The 25,098-nt window shown below is 41.8% G+C and overlaps 1 protein-coding gene across 3 annotated transcripts in view; it reads right to left on the reverse strand.

Annotated features, from left to right (window-relative positions):
• USP34 (ubiquitin specific peptidase 34) overlaps window positions 1–18,450 on the reverse strand; it is a 192,519-nt gene extending 174,069 nt beyond the window's left edge. For 2 of the 3 annotated variants that reach the window (XM_061625788.1, XM_061625787.1), the window contains exon 1: window positions 17,704–18,450. In XM_061625788.1, the coding sequence (XP_061481772.1) occupies window positions 17,704–17,746 (43 nt within the window). In that variant the 5' untranslated portion in view covers window positions 17,747–18,450. The remainder of the gene's footprint in view (window positions 1–17,703) is intronic. The other variant, XM_061625789.1, reaches the window with a different exon arrangement.
• Between the last annotated feature and the right edge of the window lie 6,648 nt (window positions 18,451–25,098).

A 25,098-nucleotide genomic window follows, 5' to 3' on the forward strand; every position in this document is an offset into this window, starting at 1 on the left:
TAGACAATCGTGTGTCGCAAGCACAAGGCAAGAAGTAAACACAGATCAGGTGAATATCAGGTGAATTGATCCTAAGACTGTGCTCAAGTCATACAACATGCTTGTGTGCAGTACATTAAAGAGCTGAGCACTTATTTATTTATTTAATTACATTTCTAGACCGCCCTATAGCAAAAAAGCTCTCAGGGCGGTGTACAACAAATAAAATCACAATTAAAATATGAGCAAGTGTGAAAAATATAATACAATTATAAAAACATTAAACATGATAAAAATCTGAAATAGAATTGCCATTGAGTTTATAAATTAAAATCCATATTAAGTTTAAAATATTAAATTTAAAATGTTTAAAAATGTTTAAGAAGCCTGGGCGAAAAGGTAGGTTTTTACCTGGCGCCGAAAAGATAACAAAGAAGGCGCCAGGCGTATCTCGTCTGGGAGGAGACTTAGAAGACACTATTTATACTGCACATTCTATGCACATGGCACTTTACCGAGAATAGGTCTAACAGGTACCTATCCCAAAGGCCTTACAATTTAAAAAAAAAAATCCATTTTACAGATGGGGAAAAACAGAAGCTAAGACTCAATGAAATCAGTAAAAAAGCACAAATGCATGCACAGTAACTTAACAAAATGTCTGGTCTACACATTGATGTAACACATGGTCAAGGAATAACGCATATATGAAACACCCATTTTACAGATTATGAGCAACAGACCGGACAACACACACAGGAAGACTAGCTATGACTACTGCTCACTACTACTGTTCACTGCTGACAGAACCCTTTTGCTGCTGACACCCTGATCCATCACCCTCTCTGCACATACACTGCAGTGAAGCAACCACAGGCTCACACTCCCAGGCTTGCTCAGTATAGATTCGGGACAGTACAAGCAGATAACCAAAAGCAAAAGGAGATAGAAACACAGTCAGAACCCTAAATGCAACAATACAGTAACTAGTACGAAGGGACAAAGAACTATTACAATAGTTATTGTACAGAAAAAGAAGAGGACAACAAAAAGTATAGAACAAGAGCCCTATTCCAAAAGATTAAGAGAAATGAAAGGGAAATTTCAACCAAGAGTAAGGATGTTGAATAATCAACAAACAAGAGAAAAATCAACTCATTTGAAAAGTGGTGTTCGAGGAGAGCTTTGCGCATACCATGGACTGTGAAAAAGACAAATAATTGGGTGTTAGAACTTAAACTAGAACTATCACTAGAAGCTAAAATGATGAAACTGAGGTTATCATACTTTGGACACATAATGAGAAAACATGCTTCACTAGAAAAGACAATAATGCTGGGAAAAACAGAAGGGAGTAGAAAAAGAGGAAGAGCAAACAAGAGATGGATTGATTCCATAAAGTAAGCCACAGACCTGAACTTACAAGCTCTAAACAGGGTGGTTCGTGACAGATGCTATTGGAGGTCACTGATTCATAGGGTCGCCATAAATTGTAATCGACTTGAAGGCACATAACAACAACAACAACTTCGGCAAATCTCTTGAGGATTCTGGAGGGACCATGTTCACAGTCTCTCATACAGGCCCAACAAGAGACAATTCATGGGTGGTCATTTTAGATTTCTGAATTGCAACAGCCTGGAGGGGGAAGGAACTACTGGTTCCTGGCATCTGCCTTTGAACAGCTGGACAGCAGTAGGGCAGCTGTGAACTTCCTCCAATATGTGAACGGCTATGAACAAAGCAGGCTGGGATCCAGGATTCCTGCTCCCTCACAAGCCTGTCCTCATGGCCCTCCACAAAGTTTCCAACTGTTTATATTCCTATCCACCTTTGCTGGTCTTCAAGAGAAGATTCCCACTCATCACAGGCAACAGAGTACAGCTATTTACTAGCATGTATAGAAATTGTGGTTCTGAATAAATTTGAGACATTCTTTGCATTTAATGATATCTTGGCACCATTACTGACACTTATTTTTCCCTGTACCTATGGGTACTTTCTAGCCAATCAAAGGTAACATTAATGCACACGAGTAAGTGTAGATAGAGGTGATCCAGTGGACATAGTGTACTTAGACTTTCAAAAAGCGTTTGACAAGGTACCTCTCCAAAGACTTCTGAGGAAGCTTAGCAGTCATGGAATAAGAGGAGAGGTCCTCTCGTGGATAAGGAATTGGTTAAGAAGCAGAAAGCAGAGAGTAGGAATAAACGGACAGTTCTCCCAATGGAGGGCTGTAGAAAGTGGAGTCCCTCAAGGATCGGTATTGGGACCTGTACTTTTCAACTTGTTCATTAATGACCTAGAATTAGGAGTGAGCAGTGAAGTGGCCAAGTTTGCTGACGACACTAAATTGTTCAGGGTTGTTAAAACAAAAAGGGATTGCAAAGAGCTCCAAAAAGACCTCTCCAAACTGAGTGAATGGGCAGAAAAATGGCAAATGCAATTCAATATAAACAAGTGTAAAATTATGCATATTGGAGCAAAAAATCTGAATTTCACATATACGCTCATGGGGTCTGAACTGGCGGTGACCGACCAGGAGAGAGACCTCGGGGTTGTAGTGGACAGCACGATGAAAATGTCGACCCAGTGTGCGGCAGCTGTGAAAAAGGCAAATTCCATGCTAGGGATAATTAGGAAAGGTATTAAAATAAAACAGCCGATATCATAGTGCCGTTGTATAAATCGATGGTGCGGCCGCATTTGGAATACTGTGTACAGTTCTGGTCGCCTCATCTCAAAAAGGATATTATAGAGTTGGAAACGGTTCAAAAGAGGGCAACCAGAATGATCAAGGGGATGGAGCGACTCCCTTACAAGGAAAGGTTGCAGCATTTGGGGCTTTTTAGTTTAGAGAAAAGGCGGGTCAGAGGAGACATGATAGAAGTGTATAAAATTATGCATGGCATTGAGAAAGTGGATAGAGAAAAGTTCTTCTCCCTCTCTCATAATACTAGAACTCGTGGACATTCAAAGAAGCTGAATGTTGGAAGATTCAGGACAGACAAAAGGAAGTACTTCTTTACTCAGCGCATAGTTAAACTATGGAATTTGCTCCCACAAGATGCAGTAATGGCCACCAGCTTGGGTGGCTTTAAAAGAAGATTAGACAAATTCATGGAGGACAGGGCTATCAATGGCTACTAGCCATGATGGCTGTGCTGTGCCACCCTAATCAGAGGCAGCATGCATCTGAAAACCAGTTGCCGGAAGCCTCAGGAGGGAAGAGTGTTCTTGCACTCGGGTCCTGCTTGCGGGCTTCCCCCAGGTTGGCCACTGTGAGAACAGGATGTTGGACTAGATGGGCCACTGGCCTGATCCAGCAGGCTCTTCTTATGTTCTTAAGTAGAATGGGCTATAATCTATGGAGAAGCTTATGCCACAATGCATGTGTTTATCTTAAAAGTGCCACAAGACTTTGTGTTTAACTTTACAGTGCAACCTTGGACATGTTCCAATGAATTCAATAGGGTTTACTCATTTCTCATTATAATTGCTTTAATTTTTTATATTGTATAGATATGACGTTAAGTATTGATATATATTGGTTTTTTCCATTCTGTTGTAAACCACCCTGGGGCCTCTTCATGAAGGGTGGTATATAAGTGGAATAAAATAAATAAAAATAAATACTCACAGGTAAGCGAAAATTCAATGGGAACTACATCTGAGCAGACAGGTCTAAGACTGAACTGATTTAGTGTACTTAAGATGACAAGTTTCAATACTGAACATGCCGATTGAGTCCTTTAAAGCTCTGAATGGTTTGAGTCCAGAATACCTCAGGGAACACCTTCTCCTGTATGAGCCTCCTCATCTGCCTCAACTGCAAGTTTTGACTGAAATTAGATTTGCTAGCATGTGGGGTTACGTTTTTTTCAAAAAACAAATCTGGTTGTTGCCCATTTTAGAGAACTTTTTTCATGAAGAGATAACTCACATACGGCTTTTGGGAAAAATATGTGAAATTTTATTTCAGTGAAATTTGAGGTTTGATCCATTTTCCAAATCTGGTTATGAATTTAGGATGAGATCTGATAGTCTTGGATTTGATGGTTAATAAGGCTTGTTCACATTCTATAAAATTTCCATTAATTTAATTGTTGTTTTATTGGTTTTATGTTTTTTGTCAGCTGCCTTGAGGGCTTGTTTGAAACTATGAGGACAAGATATAAATGGGGCAGCCAGATGGAGCAACAGAGAGCAGTAAAAAAAATGGGGGGGGGAGGGGAACATGCTCCTGAACCTTTAATACCTGTGTAAAATGGGATGACAAGCTACACCTGGTGAAAATCCCTGTCCTACACAACTATTAAAGATGCAGGAGCCGTGATTTTTTCTTCTCCTGGTCACCCTACACATAAACTTAAAAAATAAAGAAGCATACAGATATTGAGACACTGGAAGGAAGAAGATTAAGTAACTAGAGAGAGAGAAATCACAGTTGCAAATGAACAAAGTAAAAGACACTTGCAATCTTATAAATATATCATTAGGAAACATTTGAGGACTAACAGAATAAACTGTAATTATATGTTAAAGACAACTGCTAGGTCAAATTTAAGCAGAGTTCCTTACACACAAATGTCACTGACAGAAGAGCACAGATAAAAACATTCCCTGAGAAAACTTAATTCACTCTGAAGCATGTACTCGGTCATTAACTCTACAAGGTAAAAATACTCAAGTCACTTGGAATCTCCAGCATCATTTCAAGGTGAAAGCTAAGGTGTTATAACATCAGCAATAGGGGTGCAATTAGCCACTTGTGTGGTCACTGAAAAAGAGTAACTGTTTCCTTCAGGAATGTAAATAAGTGGAAGCACCTCCTCCCATCCACCATCAATGCCTCTGGTCTCAGGATTGATTGACTGATTTATAAATAAATAAATAAATTTATATCCCACCCCTTCCTCCCAGTAGGAGCCCAGGTTGTAATCAAGAAAACCACAAACCTCATATTTGAGCCAAAAAAGGTATTAACACACAACATGCACAATCCCTATAGCAGCACCAACAGCATTGTGAAAGAAGAGTGACATTTAGCAACATCCCTAGCAGCCTCCACCCTAATACTAGTTTTAAAAAATAGATTTATTGGCTGCCCTGTATCAGCAACCAACCCAGGGCAATATATAATAGCTATACAGCAAATACGGTAGCCATTCACACAATACTATAATCACAAAATAAAAGAGAATTAAAATCAAGGAAACACTAAAGTCAATACATTTATGCTCCAAAAAGTAGTTATCGATCAGCTATTTCCAAATGTTTGAGCAAAGAGATGAATCTTCAGACTGTGGTGAAAACTAACCAAGAACGAAGGAAGCCAAACCTCCCAAGGGAACACATTCCATAGCCAGGGCATCACCCTTGGGGAAGCCCTACCACAAGTCACGACCTCATCAGGTTCAGAGTGGCAGGACTACCAGTTAGGCCCTCTCTGCAGATCTTAATTCCCAGGTTTGGGTAACGTATGCCATTTATTATACAGCCATGAGAGTGGATGTATACTATAGCCAGCGGGGATTTTTCACATTCCGCAATGTTAAATTGAAACTACCCCCATGCCATTCTGAGGCTTCCCAGAAGCTCATTTCAAAACAAAACCTTACAAAACCTATAGTCCTGAACTCAGAAACGCTTGCTTAACAACCCTGTCAATTTTCATGGTGATACACAAAACAGTCACAGAGAATAGACAGTTCAAAGTGTAAAAAGAGAGAAAAAAACCTCAGAGCCCTTTTGGAGTTTTTTCTCTCAAGAGTTCTCATAATCTGTTGAAATTCATTAAAAATCAGCCATATTCAGAGAGTACCTGTAATCCTAATACTGACCTTGCCCCATACTCCGACCTTCATCTTCTGCAGTTGAAAAGTTGAAAAAATGCCTGGCTGATTTTTAATTAATTTAAGAAATTTTGGCTAGAACCCAATAACGTGCAGCATGCTCAGTAAGGACCAACGGTCAGTGTTCTAAAAGCCTCACAGCTGCTGGGCTTGGCTAATCAGAGGGCCACACCCACACCAGGCTTTCATTTCATGTGAGACAGTCATGGCTTCCCTCAGAGAATCCTGGGAAGTGTAGTTTGTGAAGGGTGCTAAGAGACTCCTATTCCCCTGAGAGAATGGTTTAACAGTCAGCCACTTGATTGAAGGTCTGTGAGGGGAACAGGGCGTCTCCTAGCAACTCTCAGTACCCTTCACTAACTACACTTCCCAGGATTCTTTGAGAGAAGCCATGACTGTCCAAAGTGAAATAAAGGCCTGGTGTGGATGTAGCCAGGGACAGCTTTGGTTTAAATTTGGTAGGAGGCTACATGTGTCTGCTGTAGAATAAAAAGGTGGGGGAAAGCCTGAAAAAGAATGATTCTGTTTACAATGTTTTCCTTTTGGAAAGGAAAGGGGCTTCCCTTCTGCCCACTGCCCACCCACCCAATCTCCTCCCCTCCCACTCCCTGCCCCTTCCCTGGGTCAGTGTTGGACTACGACCTGGGAGACCAGGGTTCGAATCCCCACACAGCCATGAAGCTCACTGGGTGACCTTGGGCCAGTCACTGCCTCTCAGCCTCAGAGGAAGGCAATGGTGAAATCACCTCTGAATACCATTTACCATGAAAACCCTATGCAAAGGGTCGCCATAGGTGGGGATTGACTTGAAGGCAGTCCATTTCCATTTTCAAACATGATTGCATAGAAATAAATCCCATTGAAGTAAAAAGATATGCAAATTATCAAACCCACCCTCCTCTTGCCTCTTCCCTCCCCCTTCCTTTGCCCCTCCCTCCCCATCCCCTTCCCCCTTCCGCCCCTCCCTCTCCCCTCCCTCCTCCCCATGGTCAGTTTTACCTATCTTAAACATGATTGCACAGAAGTAAATACCACTGAACTGTATAAGCATGCAAATGATCAAACCTGCCCTCCCCTCCCCCTTCCTTTGCCTCCCTCCAACAGGGCTGTGGAGTCGGTACGCCAAACCTTCGACTCCGACTCCTCTATTTTTCTACTGTCCGACTCTGACTCCACCCAAAATTGCTTCCAACTCCACAGCCCTGGAAAGGGCTGTAAATTTCTTTTTAAATTGGAAGCTCTCATAGGAGTATTTTTATCACTGCCTGAATATGCGCTGATCTTGGCATCACAGCATTTGTCTTCATCTGGGTCCTGTGTCATACACTAACACAAAAAATGTTTTCCATCTTGAGTTATGGTGAAATGCTCAACTACAGCTGACTTCATGGGAAGCTTCTTTGACATTTCAAATTTATATTTTTAAAAAATTGTCAATCAAAATTTATTTTGAAGTCGGAGTTGGAGTCGGTACATTTCTACCGACTCCAACTCCACCCAAAATTGCTTCCGACTCCACAGCCCTGCCCTCCAATATGCTCCTCCCCACTCCCACTCCTCCCCCATGGTCAGTTTTTCCTATCCTAACCTAGATTGCATAGGAGTAAATCCCATTGAAAATAAGCATACAAATGATCAGACCTGCTTTTCCCCTCTCCTCTCCTCTCCCTTCCTCCTTCCCTGCCCACTCCAGCCCTCCCTCCCCCCCTCCCCCCCATCAGTTTTACCTATCCTAAGCATGATTGCACAGGAGTAAATCGCACTGAATTTAATAAACATGCAAATGATCAAACCTGTCCTCCTCCTCCCTTCCCCATCCTGCCTGCTCCCCTCCCAGTCCTCCCCCCCTCCCCATCCTCTGTGGTCAGTTTCACCTATCCTAAGCATGACTGCAGGGGAGTAAATCCCATTGAACTCAATAAGCATGCAAATGATCAATCCATTCTCAGCAAACTTGCACAGGATCCCATTTCTTACCTCCCGGATTAAAAAGCAGGGAAATTCACTAATAGGCAAAAAAACTTGCAGTTTAAGAATGTACCTATAGCCCACAGCTATTCTATCAAACTTTAAAAAGCACGGAAATTGGGCAGCTATAGTGAATGCACCAGGGGAGCAGGAGACCTGAGCTCCTCTCTGAGATATTGGACTGCCCTACAAATTGGTCAAAATGCAAACACCATTTGGGTTGGTCTGTCACAGTCCAATCCACTTCCTGTGTAGCTTGCAAAAATTTGGTAACATGTGCCTCTGAGCATATGGTGAGTGGTGGCAACACCTGCAATCAGCCCAAATAATAGAAACAAGACATGTGCTGTGCTGATCTTGTTTTAGCAGGGAGGAAGCAACATTATTAAGACAGTTGATATAGTTCAGATGATCACTTTGACTATGTCTGACTTCCTTTGCAATTTTAGTGAAGTTTCCTATAGGAAATCATTTTCTTTTGTTTCTATTTCTGTAAATATGTGAAGTACAGCAACTCTGCAAAATTTATACTAAAAAAACTCCAAACATAATTGTGGAATAATGGTACTGACTTCTGCAGAATAGTCTCCAGTGGACCTCAGGAGTGTCTCAATTTGCACAAGATAAAACAGTGACAGGTGAAATATATTCTAGCAAAATGCTAGGTGTGCTCTATGTTTTTAATTGACTGTGCCCACCTTGCCTTAAATGAAGTGGTTTAAACATAGCAGGCTGAAAACATGTATCCTCTTTTTTCCAACAGCTAGAGTCATTGCTGAAGTAGCAACATATTGGAATCAGTCTGATTTTTCATCAAACTGCAGGTCCAGATTCCACAGTTAATGCACCCAAAATAGAAATAGAACATAACCTCCAATTTGAAACACAAAAGGCTTTCTTCACCATCAAATGACACTGACCAATAAAAAAGCTTTGAAATTAATAAAAATAAATTTGACACAGATTTCTGGGATGAATAATGAGGGAAATAAAATTTTCTAGTGTAGATTCTCTGTAGAAACATTAATAACACAGGAAAGAAGCAAAGCAAGAAGAACACCAGCAAACATACAAAAATATAATTATCTTTGGAGATGGCAAGTGTTGCCACCACTCACCATATGCTCAGAGGCACATGTTACCAAATTCTTCCAAGCTACACAGGAAGTGGATTGGATGGTGTTTGCATTTTGACCAATTTGTACGGCAGTACAGTATCTCAGAGAGGAGTTCAGGTCTCCTGCTCCCCTGGTGCATTCACTATAGCTGCCCAATTTTATAAAGTTAAGGTCTTATTCATGCATTAGATTTTGCAATTCCTAAGTGTGCTTGTCATTTATTAACAGCACCCAGCCATGGGTTCTATCCAATGGCGGCTCTGTGTAGAAGAAATGATTCTGCATGCACAAGGACAGGGCATCTGATTTTTGCCAATTCTTCCTACCCAATGCAGATCCCCTATGCCCCCAAAAAGCTTCTGGGACTGCCCACTTCCCCCCCCCCCAGCCAGGTCCAACTTTACCTTTTGTAAAGCACTTATTTGCTTTAGTATTTTAACATAACCCCCCGTGGGTGCCTTAACAGAAAGTTGGGATATAAATGTAATTAGTAAATTAACAAGCAGCCAGTGGCAGGATTTTTGTCAGACCCATGATCATGCAATAAGAATTAAGTGAATTAAAAATGTGGCATTTAAATCCCCAATTTATGTTAGAATTTCAGAATATAAATCTAATTCAGAGACAATACATGAACATTAAATATTAAATGAAGCAGTTGATTCACACACCTCTGTGAAATAGATCCACATAGTTTGATCCTGATCTCACATTTTCACAGCTTTTTGGATATGGGTGTGCCTCAAAAGAGCATTGCATCATGAACATGGAATAGCCATCCTAAGAACGCAAGTAAGTTGATCTCCTAGAAAAGAATTCATTTCCCAACAGAGTTCCGCATTCTCAAATTATTCATGCTGAACCCACTGGAAGGATAGGGATTAGGACAATAATATTAAAAACAAACACTTGTCACATGCTTAAATTTCATCACAGAAGCAGCAGGATTGTAGTCCATGTGATCACTGAAGATAAGCCAATGCAGCATTAAGATCTAAAGAGTTCATTATTCTGTATTCTACAAACGATTCCTCAGACTAGCTGCTTATGGCCATATTCACGTGAGCCACTTCAGTTTTAAAAACACCCTCTAAAGCCTCAACTCCTGCAGTATTTATCCAGGGGGAAGAAAACAAGCAAGGAGCCCAACATAATTTTCTTTAAAGGAACACATTTATATTTTAAGATCTGTGGGGCAGAGACTTTCCCTTTTGCTTGCTACTCTGTAAAGCAGGGGTCAGGAACCATTCTTCTGTCAAGCACTGAATTATCTCATGGGTAATCTATCAAGTGCCACATGGCAGAGGTGGGAATGGGCAGAGCTGATCCCCCCCCCCGCTTTTTGCAGTACCATTTCTTCACCTTTTCCCCCTACTGCTCACCTGAATGAAATTAAGCTACAGCATGCAAATGGATAGCACTTTATTCACAAGTAACAGTAAAGCTTTCACTATTTACACTACAGATGAGGAACCTGTAGCCCTACAGCTGTTGTATGTCAACTTCCATCAGCCCCAGCCAGCATGGCCAATGGTCAGGGATTATGAGAGCTCAAGTCCAACAACATCTGGAGGGCCCCAGGTGTCCCATCCCTGGTTTACATGAAGAGGCCCTCGCTCTACCGTTTTGAAGAGTGTCTCACTCTACGGTAGAATATAACTGTAGAAAGCAGAACTGCAAAGAGTTCTAGAATATCCGCATATAACTTCCCTGAACATAGATTTCTATTCAGAAAAAAAATTAACTTAAAACTGTCAACAGTATAAAAAGTATAACACACTCAAATAATTGTCTCATTCATATGAAATACAGTATTTTTGAAGCAAATTACATGCATCAGAAACTAGAACTATTTGATATGTTTTACAACTTTTTCTCTATTCCTAGTTTCACACAAATAGCAGGTAGTGGAAAGCCACAGCATAAAAAAAGCATGTTTCTTAAGACAAACTTTCACCACATAGAGAATATAACTGTCAGACTTTGCCCTGGCTTTTCTATATTCTCCATTCTGGTAAGTGTCTCTCATTCCCTTATACTTTGGGCTAGAAACAATTTCCCAAGCCAGCAGTGAGAGGTAAGTTTTAGGAAAGTATGTTGAGGATAAGAAAAGCACTGGTCCATTGTGATGCAAGTCCTTTTTATGTGATCCTCTCACCCTTGTCATACAATATTATTTTGACATGCTATAGAAACCTATTATTTCCTCCTTGTCCTGATTACTGCATGCAACTTGGCAGCTAAAACCGTTTATTTTCAATCCCTTACATACATAAAATAGCTGTGTGTCAAAATAGGCACTATTTGTGTATTCTATGTAGTATACACAAATGCCTTTACAATATTCAGTGACACAGGGGAAGTTTAATTTAGTTCATGGATCTCTCTCAGGGCTCAGCTCCAGTAGATTTAGTACAATGAAGCAGTAATCCCAAATGCTCAGCAGGCAAGGCAGAGAACTGCTGGCAATCTCTGACTCACAAGTTTTCATCATGACCTCATTCTTTACTAGTTTTCAACAGCTGCTTTTTTTTCTTTTTTGAGATGAGTCTAGAATTGAAATTTCCAGCAGTAATACTAAAATAACCAAAAAACGAAGCGTTGCTTGAATAAAACTGTAAAGAATGAGCCAGAGAACCTCCAGTAGCCATTCTATAACGTGCAATGCACACCATTCATTAGGGATAAAGTGGGTCATATGTTCTCACAGGTGATGCAACCATTTTTAATTTGCTCCCCACATTTTGCAGGTTGCAAGTGTTATATGTAGGAGACTGCTTTTATCCATTCTCTCTATGGCATTACTAGTGTGATTTTTAAGAATTCTTGATATAGACTACTGTAACACGCTCTACGTGGGGCTGCCTTCGACAACTGTTTGGAAACTTAAACTGGTACAAAGAGCTGCAGCCAGAGTATTAACAGGGGCTGGTTACAGGGACCATACAACTCCCTTGTTACAACATCTCCAATGGCTGCCAGTTTGTTTCCAGTCACAATTCAAAGTGCTGGTTTTGACCTTTAAAGCCCTATACGGCCCAGGTCCAGAACATAAGAACATAAGAAGAGCCTGCTGGATCAGGCCAGTGGCCCATCTAGTCCAGCATCCTGTTCTCACAGTGGCCAACCAGGTGCCTGGGGGAAGCCCGCAAGCAGGACCCGAGTGCAAGAACATTCTCCCCTCCTGAGGCTTCCGGCAACTGGTTTTCAGAAGCATGCTGCCTCTGACTAGGGTGGCACAGCACAGCCATCACGGCTAGTAGCCATTGATAGCCCTGTCCTCCATGAATTTGTCTAATCTTCTTTTAAAGCCATCCAAGCTGGTGGCCATTACTGCATCTTGTGGGAGCAAATTCCATAGTTTAACTATGCGCTGAGTAAAGAAGTACTTCCTTTTGTCTGTCCTGAATCTTCCAACATTCAGCTTCTTTGAATGTCCACGAGTTCTAGTATTATGAGAGAGGGAGAAGAACTTTTCTCTATCCACTTTCTCAATGCCATGCATAATTTTATACACTTCTATCATGTCTCCTCTGACCCGCCTTTTCTCTAAACTAAAAAGCCCCAAATGCTGTAACCTTTCCTCGTAAGGGAGTCGCTCCATCCCCTTGATCATTCTGGTTGCCCTCTTCTGAACCTTTTCCAACTCTATAATATCCTTTTTGAGATGAGGCGACCAGAACTGTACACAGTATTCCAAATGCGGCCGCACCATAGATTTATACAACGGCACTATGATATCGGCTGTTTTATTTTAATACCTTTCCTAATTATCCCTAGCATGGAATTTGCCTTTTTCACAGCTGCCGCACACTGGGTCGACATTTTCATCGTGCTGTCCACTACAACCCCGAGGTCTCTCTCCTGGTCGGTCACCGCCAGTTCAGACCCCATGAGCGTATATGTGAAATTCAGATTTTTGCTCCAATATGCATAATTTTACACTTGTTTATATTGAATTGCATTTGCCATTTTTCCGCCCATTCACTCAGTTTGGAGAGGTCTTTTTGGAGCTCTTCGCAATCCTTTTTTGTTTTAACAACCCTGAACAATTTAGTGTTGTCAGCAAACTTGGCCACTTCACTGCTCACTCCTAATTCTAGGTCATTAATGAACAAGTTGAAAAGTACAGGTCCCAATACCGATCCTTGAGGGACTCCACTTTCTACAGCCCTCCATTGGGAGAACTGTCCGTTTATTCCTACTCTCTGCTTTCTGCTTCTTAACCAATTCCTTATCCACAAGAGGACCTCTCCTCTTATTCCCTGACTGCTAAGCTTCCTCAGAAGCCTTTGGTGAGGTACCTTGTCAAACGCTTTTTGAAAGTCTAAGCACACTATGTCCACTGGATCACCTCTATCTATATGCTTGTTGACACTCTCAAAGAATTCTAATAGGTTACTGAGACAGGACTTTCCCTTGCAGAAGCCATGCTGGCTCTGCTTCAGCAAGGCTTGTTCTTCTATGTGCTTAGTTAATCTAGCTTTAATCATACTTTCTACCAGTTTTCCAGGGACAGAAGTTAAGCTAACTGGCCTGTAATTTCCGGGATCCCCTCTGGATCCCTTTTTGAAGATTGGCGTTACATTTGCCACTTTCCAGTCCTCAGGCACGGAGGAGGACCCGAGGGACAAGTTACATATTTTAGTTAGCAGATCAGCAATTTCACCTTTGAGTTCTTTGAGAACTCTCGGGTGGATGCCATCCGGGCCCGGTGATTTGTCAGTTTTTATATTGTCCATTAAGCTTAGAACTTCCTCTCTCGTTACCACTATTTGTCTTAGTTCCTCAGAATCCCTTCCTGCAAATGTTAGTTCAGGTTCAGGGATCTGCCCTATATCTTCCACTGTGAAGACAGATGCAAAGAATTCATTTAGCTTCTCTGCAATCTCCTTATCGTTCTTTAGTACACCTTTGACTCCCTTATCATCCAAGGGTGCAATTGTCTCCCTAGATGGTCTCCTGCTTTGAATGTATTTATAGAATTTTTTGTTGTTTGTTTTTATGTTCTTAGCAATGTGCTCCTCAAATTCTTTTTTAGCATCCCTTATTGTCTTCTTGCATTGCTTTTGCCAGAGTTTGTGTTCTTTTTTATTTTCTTCATTCGGACAAGACTTCCATTTTCTGAAGGAAGCCTTTTTGCCTTTGTCAGACCGTATCTCCCTATACGAGCCTGCCCAGGCCCTGAGATCTTCAGGAGAGGCCCTTCTCTCAGTCCCAACACCCTCACAAGTGCGATTGGTGGGGATGCGAGATAGGGCCTTTTCGGTGGCTGCTCCTAGGTTCTGGAACTCCCTTCCTAGGGAGGCACGAATGGCCCCCTCCTTGCCATCCTTCCGTCGGCAAGTAAAGACTTTTTTATTCCAACAGGCCTTTGGGATAGAAGGTGTTTAGAATTGGACTTTACAAGGCTTGTTTTATTGTTTTACATTATTATCTGTATTATTTTAAATTGTTTTTAGATTTTTAAGTGCCTTTTACAGTTTTAAGGTTATGCATAGTTTAATTGTATGTTTTTCTATGTTTTTAACTACATGTACTTTTATTTGTAAGCCGCCCTGAGTTCCAGTTTGGAAAAAGGGCGGGGTAAAAATAAAGTTTCATTCGTTCATTCATTCATGTTGCAAACAAATGGAAGTGATCATGATTGTTAATGGGGTTCCTTCTACAATATGAGTTCCAACCAAGTAAAATTGCTTCTCAGAATTGTCAAGTAAAGCTGGCTCATGATACTCACTGGGTCATGCATTAGGAACAATGAAGTAAGTCAGCATGTGTGCATGTGCACAGAAGACAAATATCTGATAAGCTTGCTTCATGTGAAGCTCTGAAGATGCTTGAAGAGCTCCAATTTTTAGATTCACTGCATAATTAGGCTACAATTAGGCTCCCACTTACTAGGGAGTAAGTCCCATGGAACTTAGTGGGACTCACATTGGAAAAAAGTTAATGAAAATACAAATGCAATGCTAGCACAAAGTGTTTCAGGTTGCACAGCCAACTTTTTTTTCCTGAGTTCAGTACTGCAGTTACATCTCTTCCCTCCCACTCTTTTTTCCTTAAACCAAGTGTGACCATTGTCTGTAGAACATCACACCACAGGCCTGCCTTAAGCATTATAATTAATATAAAAATCTTGTAGTAAACTAAATATGGATGCTCAAATCTTCAGAAAATAGATTTATGGACTCTTAAGACTTTCAAGAGAGCCAGTGTGATGTAGTGGTTAAGGTACTGGACTACGACCTGGGAGACCAGGGTTCGAATCCCCACATAGCCATGAAGCTCACTGGGTGACCTTGGGCCAGTCACAGCCTCTCAGCCCCAGAGGGAGGCAATGGTAAACCCGCCTCTGAATACCATTTACCATGAAAACCCTATTCATAGGGTCACCATAGGTCGGAATCAACTTGAAGGCAGTCCATTTCCATGTCAAAACTTTCAAAGTTTCATTACTTTAAAGACACGTTTGAAATAAATGTCAGTAGGCCTCACTGACCGATAAGAATTCCACAGTCTACATTCATTCCAGATGAATCTCGAAGGGCATACATCAGTGTTTTCTCTCCCCCTCAGGATTATAGCCATACAAGTATAAACAAACAAACCATATAACCACAAATGCAAGCACATCAACATCAGCTTCTGCCTGCAATCATACAAACACGTTCAGGGTAATTCATGAGCAAGTCACACAGACCTAGTAACTATGCAACCACAGGGCACTAACTAGTATTGGGATCTGCATCTAGTATCAGAAATGGACATACCAAATCTTCAAACAATGGTTACAGAAAACATAATTGACAAAATAACAATTCTTCCATAATAAGATGCATTAATTACAAGTAAATAATTAAACCAGCTGGTAAAGCATCTTAAAACAGCAAGTTAACTTCGGGTGAGCAGTTTTGTTTTATTTATTCCTTCCCCTAGGGGCTTAGACTAACAATAACAATATTGTATTTCTTTTAGAAGTTAGCAATCAGGAGCATCAGATTTTCCTTCAAATGCATGACTGAGAAATAAATCTGTATCTACTTAGCCAAGCAACTTATTAATACAAATAAGCATAATAGATATAGGGATAGTAACATGGTTAAAGTAATTTTAAGACTTTTCCTCCATTTTCCTCCAAGCCAACAAGCAGATAAAGGGGACGGGTGGGGAGAAATTATTCTCTGGACACCTTTGATAATTTATATGATCAGGACCTATACCATAAGGATAGAATTTCCTGTCTTTTACATCAGTTTCTTTACTTACACAAGCAAGTCTACATAAGATGTTGACTATGAGTATCTACTATCATCTACCTAGTACAGTATAATGAGCCCTGCTTTATTTGAAGTGCTTTACTCAGCATATTCACATCAATGAAAAGTTCCAAGGACCTTGCACAAACTTGAAGTCAGCATCCATTTTAGTCCAAATCCTACACATTTACCCGGAAGCAAGTCTCACTCTATTGCTAGGGATTTCGACAGATGTATGCAAAACAGACACATTGTACTTCAAAATGACTGCTTACAATAATTGTTCACTAAATAGACAAGAAGAAATGACTGTTTATTTGCAACTAAATCCCACCAAGGGAACAAGAAATTCTGGAAACAGAAGTCCAGATTTTGTGTATACAATGTAGAGGATGGGAAGAGTTAATTTCATTTTCTTTCCCAAAAGGAAGGGACCTTTTAGCACATAAAGCCACTATAGCAATTTTATCAGAATATAGTAAGAGGCAATGAAGGATAAGAATTTACAACAGATGCAAAGAGGAACAGAACTTTTAATATGTTAAATGAACATAGCGGTTTACCAGAAAATGATAGAACTAGAGGCAAAAAGTGAAAAATTACAAAATGCAAAACAGGAAACATACCATTACCTTCTCCTAGTCCACAGTAGCACACACAAAACCTGAAGGGTTACTCCAGTTCGCCCTCCCTGTCGCTGATCCCACTAATATAGGTGAGGAGGAGAGAAGTATAGGTTGCAACTACAGCTTTACTCCTCCTTCCGTACTCCAAACAGATCCACACAGCCAATTCGCAGCCCAGGCCGGCCTCGCCTGCAGCCTCACCCCGAGGTAAGAGAACTAGGCCTTATCGGCAGCGGCTGCTTGGAGGGAGGATGTAATTAAAAGGAACACACACTGGGAAAGAGGCAGAGACTTGTAACTTCATCCCCTCCCTCCCCCACCCCGAAGGCTACGGATCCCCCTATCGCTAATTAAAACCCCCGCCTCCATGTCCTTTCCCCCTCATTTCGAGGGATGGCTTTAAAAAGAAAAAAGCATGAAAAGTGGAGGGCGATAAGAAAATTCTCCTCCTCCTCCTCCTCCGTCGCCGCCCAGCCACGATCCTAACGCATGTTTCCTCGGGAGTAAGTCCCGAATGAATCCCCAGCAGGGCCCAGGCCTCTCCGCGGAAACGGCGCAGAGAGAATGGCAGCCTGCAGCAACCCGGGCGCCGGCCTTCTTGTTTTATGATTTCTGCATATTGCAAGCCTCCCTCTCCATTCCTCCTCCTCCTCCTCCTCCTCCTCCTCCATCCACCACCACTGGGCCGAGCAAGCAAAAAGAGTCGGGGGGGGCGGCGGGAGAGATGGGAGCACGAAGTACCCAGAGCCCCAATTCTCCTGCATATGGGGCGGCTTGTGCAAAAGGGAAAGGGGGGTCGAGGGAAGAAAATAAATACCAGCCTCTTTCTTTTTTTTCTTTTCCTCCCTCCCTACCTCCTCCACCTCATCCTCCCCACCAGGCGCAGAGGCTTCCCACTTACTCTCATTTAACACCTCCAGCAGCTCAGCGCAGCTCTCACACATTGTTCATTAAACAGCAGCAGCAGCAGCCGCCTCCGCCTCCTCCCGACCATTGATTGATCCGCTCTCGGCCGCCGCTGATTGATGGATTGATTGATGGATAGATGGACTAGCGGGCGGAGGGGGAGGGAGTGGGGGGAAGGGCGGCTGAGTGTGACAGAGAGGGAGAAGGGGGCAGGGAGCAGGAATAACCGTAAAGGAGGAGGAAGAGGTGGGTGACGAGGGGGTGTGAAAGTGGTTTGTGGGTGAGGAGGAAGAGGAGGAGGAGTAAGGGGGGGGAGGCTACGAGGCTGAGGGAGGAAGGGAGGGCGGCTGCCCGATGCAAATGAGCCTGGCGGCGACTGAGGAACGTGAGAGGGATGGGAGGAGGAAAGTGAGGAGGAAGGAAGGCGAGTCACTCACTGGCTCCTAAGGCCTCCACGCGCCGCCATTTTGCTGAGGGGGAAGGTGGTGGTGGAGGAGGAGGGCAGGGAGGGATGAGTGAGTGAGTGAGAGGGAGAGAGAGAGGAGGAGAAGCGCGCGTACGCGCACGCGCGCAGGCACGTTCGCACTCGGGTATTTCCGGGCAGGGCGGAGAGAGACGAAGGAAAGTGGAGGGGTGACGGCCGCGGCGGCGTTCGTGATCGCTCTTCCTTCCCTCCCTCCCTCCCTCTGCCCGTGAGGGGGCGGGGCGGCGAGGTTGGGAGGGCAAAATGGCGGCGCTCGTGCAAGGCGGGAAGCGTTCTGTTTAGACGTCGCCGCCGTCATCCTGACCCTCGTTCCCTCAGTCTGGTGCGCGCCCGCAGGATGGCGGCGCTCTTCATAGAGCTCCCGCCGCGTTGATCGTCAAAAGCACCTTTTTAGCCTATTGCTTAGAAGGAATGAAATAAAAAACGATGTGGGGAATGTTGACACAGGGTACAAATAAACACTCGGTTTGCTGAGCGACGAGAAGGAATGCTTTGGCGGGAATTAGTCCAGTCTGGGGTGGGCTTGGGGGTGGAGGTGTGAGATTCAGCCCTTTCTTCTACACCCGCACAGGTCACAGTGCTGCGGCTAAAGCCTCAACTGACAAAAATGCCCCTTCCGCGCTTCTCTTAAAGGAACAAGGCTGCATTTATTTCAAATGTGACCAATCATATCGAGATCAGGCAGTAGGCCCCATTCAATTCAACGGGACTTGCTTATTTTATTTACTATTGCATTTATATCCCACCTTTTCTCCAAGGAGCTCAAGGTGGTGTACGTGGTTCTCCCTCTCCCATTTTGTCCTCACAACAACCCTGTGAGGTAGGTAGTAAGGCTGAGTGGCAGTGACTGGCCCAAGGTCACCCAATGTGTTTCATGGATTGCACGGTTAGGCCGTGACTCAATTGTGGGGCCCAACAGTGGTCAAGGCAAGGGGTGGGGGAACCTGTGGCCATCTGGATGTTGTTGGACTCCCACTAGCCACCAGGGCCAGTGATGAAAGATGATGGAAGTTGCTGGGCACACACATCTGGAGGGCCACAAGAGTTCCCATCCCTGCTCTAGACCAGGGGTAGCCAATGTGGTGCCCTCCAGATATATATATATATATATATATATATATATATATATATATATATATATATATATATATATATATATATATATATATATATATATATATATATATATATATATATATATATATATATATATATATATATATTTTTTTTTTACTACAGTTCCCATCAGCTCCAGCCAACATGGCCAGTGATAAGGGATGATGGGAGATGAAGTCCTTAGTATCTGAAGAGCACCATGTTGGCTGCTCCTCCGTCCTCTAGACTGCACATCTAGAAACTGTAGACAAACTTATGGATAATAAAGCTATCAGTGGCTACTAGCCATGATAGCTATGCTGTGCCTCCACAGTGGCTGGAAACTGCAGGAGGGGAGAATGGTGTTGCGCTCAAGGTGCAAAATCCCTCTTTGTACAGAGCTACTGGTGCCAACATTCCGCCACTAAGGGGCCACTCGGGACAGGAGGCTTAACTTGCTGGTTTAGCAGTGGAAGATTGGTCCTATCACTTTTTTTATGGCAGTGGTTCCCTTGGTCAGATGTCTCTTTGAAGATCACCCTCCCAAGTTGTAAGGCGATGTTTGTTTGATTAATAAATGATTGTCTGATCTGTTAAAAGCAGACCAGAAAAAAACTGTTCCACCCCATCCTCTTGTATTACAAATAATTGGGTGTTAGAACAAATTAACTATAACTAGAAGCTAAAATGATGAAACTGAGGTTATCATACTTTGCACACATAATGAGAAGACAATGATTCATTAGAAAATATAATAACGCTGGGGAAAACAAGGGAGTAGAAAAAGAGGAAGGCCAAACAAGAGATGGATTGATTCCACAAAGGAAGCCACAGACCTGAACTTACAAGATCTGAACAGGGTGGTTCATGACATATGCTCTTGGAGGTTGCTGATTCATAGGGTCGCCATAAGTCGTGGTCGACTTGGAGACACATAACAACAACAAAGACAGGGAGGTGTTGCTTTCTTAATGCAAAGGTTTATCAATATGATACCCCCTCCCCCGCTCACACAGTCTGTAGATGTGCAGTCCTGTCTCCCATCACTAGTGGGTTGGACTAAGATCCAGGTTCAAATCCCCAACCAGCCAGGAAGCCCACTGGGTGACCTTGGGCCAGACAGTCTCTTAGCCTGACCTATCTCACAGGGTTGGTGTAAGGATAAAATGGAAAAGGGGGGAACCATGTGCATCACCTTGAGCAACTTAGAGGAAAGGTGGGATATAAATGCAATAATAATTTATTAAATATATGCATTTCAGCTACAGTGCTCATTCTGAGTAAGGTTTTAGTCAGCAGCGGCAATGTGAGGAGATGGGAGTCAGCAATAGTAATCCCCTCTTCTTCCTGGTAGCTCCACCCTCAGCCTCCTTTGGCATCTGCCATGTGTTTTATAGGCAGATGACAACCCTCGGGGTGCCTGAAAGATGCTGCGGTGTTTCAGCAAAAGTCCTCCCCTCTCGTTTGGAGCAAGGCGGAGTGTCATCTGCAGCGGCAGTGGGGAGCAGACAGCATCCAGAGAGTGACGACGTATTTTTTAAAAATAAATAATTAATTACTTTACTTTCATGGCCCCCTCTGGATTACTTCGCGGCCCCCAGGTTGGGAACCAGTGTGCTAGAGCTCAAAACTTTAGAGCTGCCTGAAGACCATGTCATCTGCCCTGTAAACCCTGCTGCTAATTTGATCTAATGTATAGGTCTATGGCTATTTACTTGGGGGTGGGCGAGAGCCTGCTCTCCAAATATGTTTAGAGTGTCCAGAGGAATTTTATTATTAGTGACTCAGTTTGGTATTAAAATCACGTTGCTCCAGGACTGAAATCCAGCACACGTTGGTTCTAAATGTGGTTTTATCATATTGTACACCGCCCTGAGAGCATGTTGCTATAGGACGGTTTAAAAGTGTAATTAAATAAATAAATAATAAATAATAAATGTTCTGAGAAAAAATGGTATACAGTATTTGTGTGTTTATGTCCAGCTTAATCTTGCCTTGCTCTTCCAAATAGATGTTGAAGGCTGGGAGGAGAGAGAAAACCTCATTTGCAGAAAGGGAAAGCATTGTTCTTGTACCACAAAATATAGAATCATAGAATAGTAGAGTTGGAAGGGTCCTATAAGGCCATGGAGCTCTACCCCCTGCTCAGTGCAGGAACCCAAGTTAAAGCATACACAACAGGTGCCTGTCCAGCTGCCTCTTGAATGCCTACAGTGTTGGAGAGCCCACCACCTCCCTAGGTCATTGGTTCCATTGTCGTACCGCCCTAACAGTTAAGACGTTTTTCCTGATGTTCAGTAAAAATCTTCCTGAAATTTGAGCCCATTGTTCCATGTCCTGCACTCCAGGCCCTCCTCTGTGTGACAACTTTTCAAGTACTTGAAGAGTGCTATCATATACCCCTCAGTCTTCTTTTCTGAAGGCTAAACATGCCCAGTTCTTTCAGTCTCTCCTTATAGGGCTTTGTTTCCAGTCCCCTGATCATCCTTGTTGCTCCTCTGAACCTGTTCCACTTTGTCTGCATTCTTCTTAAAGTGAGGTGCTCAAAATTGGATGCAGTACTCAAGATGAGGTCTAACCAGTGCCGAATAGAGAGGAACTAGCACTGCACGAGAATTGGAAACTATACTTCCAGTTTGGAAAAAGGGCGGGGTATAAATAAAGATAATAAATAAATAAAAATATAAATAAATACTTGTGTTAATGCAGCCTAAAATAGCATTTGCCTTTTTTGCAGCCACATTGCACTGTTGGCTCATATTCAGCTTGCAATCAACAACAATCCCAAGATCCTTCTCACTTGTAGTATTGCTGAGCCAAGTATCTCCCGTCTTATAACTGTGAATTTGGTTTCTTTCTCCTAGGTGTAGAACTTTGCACTTTGTTGTTGTTGTTATGTGCTTCCAAGTCGACTATGACTTATGGCGACCCTATGAATCAGTGACCTCCAAGAGCATCTGTCATGAACCACCCTGTTCAGATCTTGTAAGTTCAGGTCTGTTAAATTATCATTCTATTGTTTTCAGCTCAGTGCTCCAGCCTCTCAAGATCAGTTTGAATTTTGTTTCTGTCTTCTAGGGTATATGAAAATGAAACAACAAGTATTTTCTTTTCAGTCCTGTCAAATCCTATAATATTTTTTCTGTAATCTTAACGTTCTGGCATTAGAGGATTCAGTGTTTTTAGTTTTTATTGTATACTATGCAGCTTTTTGTAATATCTTGTTTAAGTTACTGCAAAAAAAAAATATCCCCAAATATATATTTTTGTAATATCAAAACAGTTGTGTCATACCCATTTTTATAAATTTTGAAATTGGAGTTTTAGAAATTATTAGTATTATGCTTTTTAATTCATGTTTGATGGGTGGGCAGGCTAGTAAGAATTTTGCTATGCTAGTAATTTATGTAAATGTATTTGCAAGGCTGACTCTGTTTTTGGGTTTGTTTATTTTTTGTTTGAACCACTTTTGCCTCAGTCCAAATGTTAGGGCTTGTACGTGGTAGAGAAGTTTCCACGTGCAAGCCATTTGAATGAAAATATTAACACCCAGTAACAATTCCTTTAAAAATGCCCTGGTTGCACTCAAGTCCTTCTTGTGGGCTTCCTCTTTAACTTTCATCAGTATTCGTTTCAAATCGTTACTGGTTTCTGCTACTAGTATGGTATCGTCTGCATATCTTAAATTATTGATATTTCTCCCTCCTATTTTCACACCTCCTTCATCTTGGTCCAATCCCTCTTTCCGTATGATATGTTCTGCGTATAGATTAAACAAATAGGGTGATTTTCTTCTGAAATTCCTTGGTCCATTCCATTATCCAACATATGTTTGCGATATGATCTCTGGTGCCTCCTCCCTTTCTAAATCCAGCTTGGACATCTGGCATTTCTCTCTCCATATATGGTAAGAGCCTTTGTTGTAGAATCTTGAGCATTACTTTACTTGCATGGGATATTAAGACAATAGTTCGATAATTACTGCATTCCCTAGGATCCCTTTCTTTGGAATTGAGATGTATATTGAATACTTCCAGTCTGTCGGCCATTGTTTAGTTTTCCATATTTGTGGCAAATGTTTCTCAAAATGTGGACAGATTCAGTCTCAGTAGCTTGTAGCAACTCTATTGGTAAGTAATCTGTTCCTGGTGATTTGTTTCTTCCAAGTATTTTAAGAGCAGCTTTCACCTCCCATTCTAAAATTTCTGGTTCTTCATCATACGGTTCCTCCATGAATGAATCTGTCATCCGGGCATCTCTTTTATAGAGTTCTTCAGTGTATTCCATCTTCCTTTGATTTCATCTCGGTCAGTCAGTGTGTTCCCCTGTTGATTATTCAACATCCCTACTTGTGGTTTAAATTTCCCTTTCGTTTCTGTAATCTTTTGGAATAGGGCTCTTGTTCTTCCCTTTTTGTTGTCCTCTTCTATTTCTATATTGTAATAGTTCTCTTTGTCCCTACATACTAGTCCCTGTATTGTTGCATTTAGGGTTCTGACCATGTTTCTATCTCCTTTTGCTTTTGCTTTCCTTCTCTCTTCAACCATTTTAAGAGTTTCTTCAGACATCCATTGAGGTCTTTCTCTCTTTTTAGTTAGAAGTATTGTCGTTTTGCATTCTTCCTTGATAATGTCTCTTACTTCATAGTTCTGCTGATTCTCTGTCAACCAAGTTTAAAGCCTCAAACCTGTTCTTTATTTGATCTTTATATTCTTCTGGGATGTTATTTAAATTGTATTTTGGTATTATGATTGCTTTGTTGTTCTTCTTTAGCTTTACTCTGATTTTCAATATGACCAGTTCATGATCTATACCACAGTCTGCTCCTGGTCTTGTTTTTGCAGAAAGTACGGAACTTCTCCATCTTCTGCTACCAATTATATAATAAATTTGTTTCCTGTATGGATCATTGGTGATGTCCACGTGTATAATCGTCTTTTTGGTTGCTCAAAAAATGTGTTTGCAAGAAACAAATCATTGGCTTCACAGAATTCAGTAAGTCTCCTGCTTCATTTCTGTCTCCTAGGCCCCATTTCCCCACAATTCCTAATCCTTCTCTGTTCCCTACTTTTGCATTCCAGTTCCCCGTGATTATCAGCACATCTTGTTTTGGTGTGCGATCAATTTCTTCCTGTACTTCTGCATAAAATCTCTTCAAGTCCTCTTCTTCTGTTTGCCATTGGAGCATAGACTTGGATGATGGTTATGTTAATAGGTTTCCCATTTAATTTCACCGATATCATTCGCTGAGATCTTGCATTGTAACTCCTAATTACTACATCACTTCTCACTATTAAAGCAACCCCATTTCTTCTTAATTTCTCATTTCCTGCATAAAATACTTTGTAGTTGTCTGATTGAAAACGTCCCACTCCCGTCCATTTTATTATTATTATTATTATTATTATTATTATTATTATTATTATTATTATTATTATTATTATTATTATTATTATTATTATTATTGTTATTATTATTATTATTATTTATACCCCGCCTTTTGGCCAAAAGCCCTCAAGGCGGCTTACAAAGAAAAATAAACACAAGTATAACAATACATCAATGAAAGCAGTACAATTTACAAAAATTAAACTAAATAACAAATAACATTATTAAGGAAAAAAATGTCCTTTTTTGTTCTATGCAAGCCTCACAAGGGTCTGTCCTATCCTTTTGACCCTCCAGCAAGACTTTGTTGCCAGATTCCAAAGTGGGTGAAGATGACTTGGCATTTGGACTGCTTGGTCATGGAGCACCCACTTGCCCAGGATGTATTCCACATTGTTGTGCACTGTGTTGTCGTCACGTTCC

The sequence above is a fragment of the Rhineura floridana genome, chromosome 4 (genome assembly GCF_030035675.1).
Source record: "Rhineura floridana isolate rRhiFlo1 chromosome 4, rRhiFlo1.hap2, whole genome shotgun sequence".
NCBI lineage: Eukaryota > Metazoa > Chordata > Lepidosauria > Squamata > Rhineuridae > Rhineura > Rhineura floridana.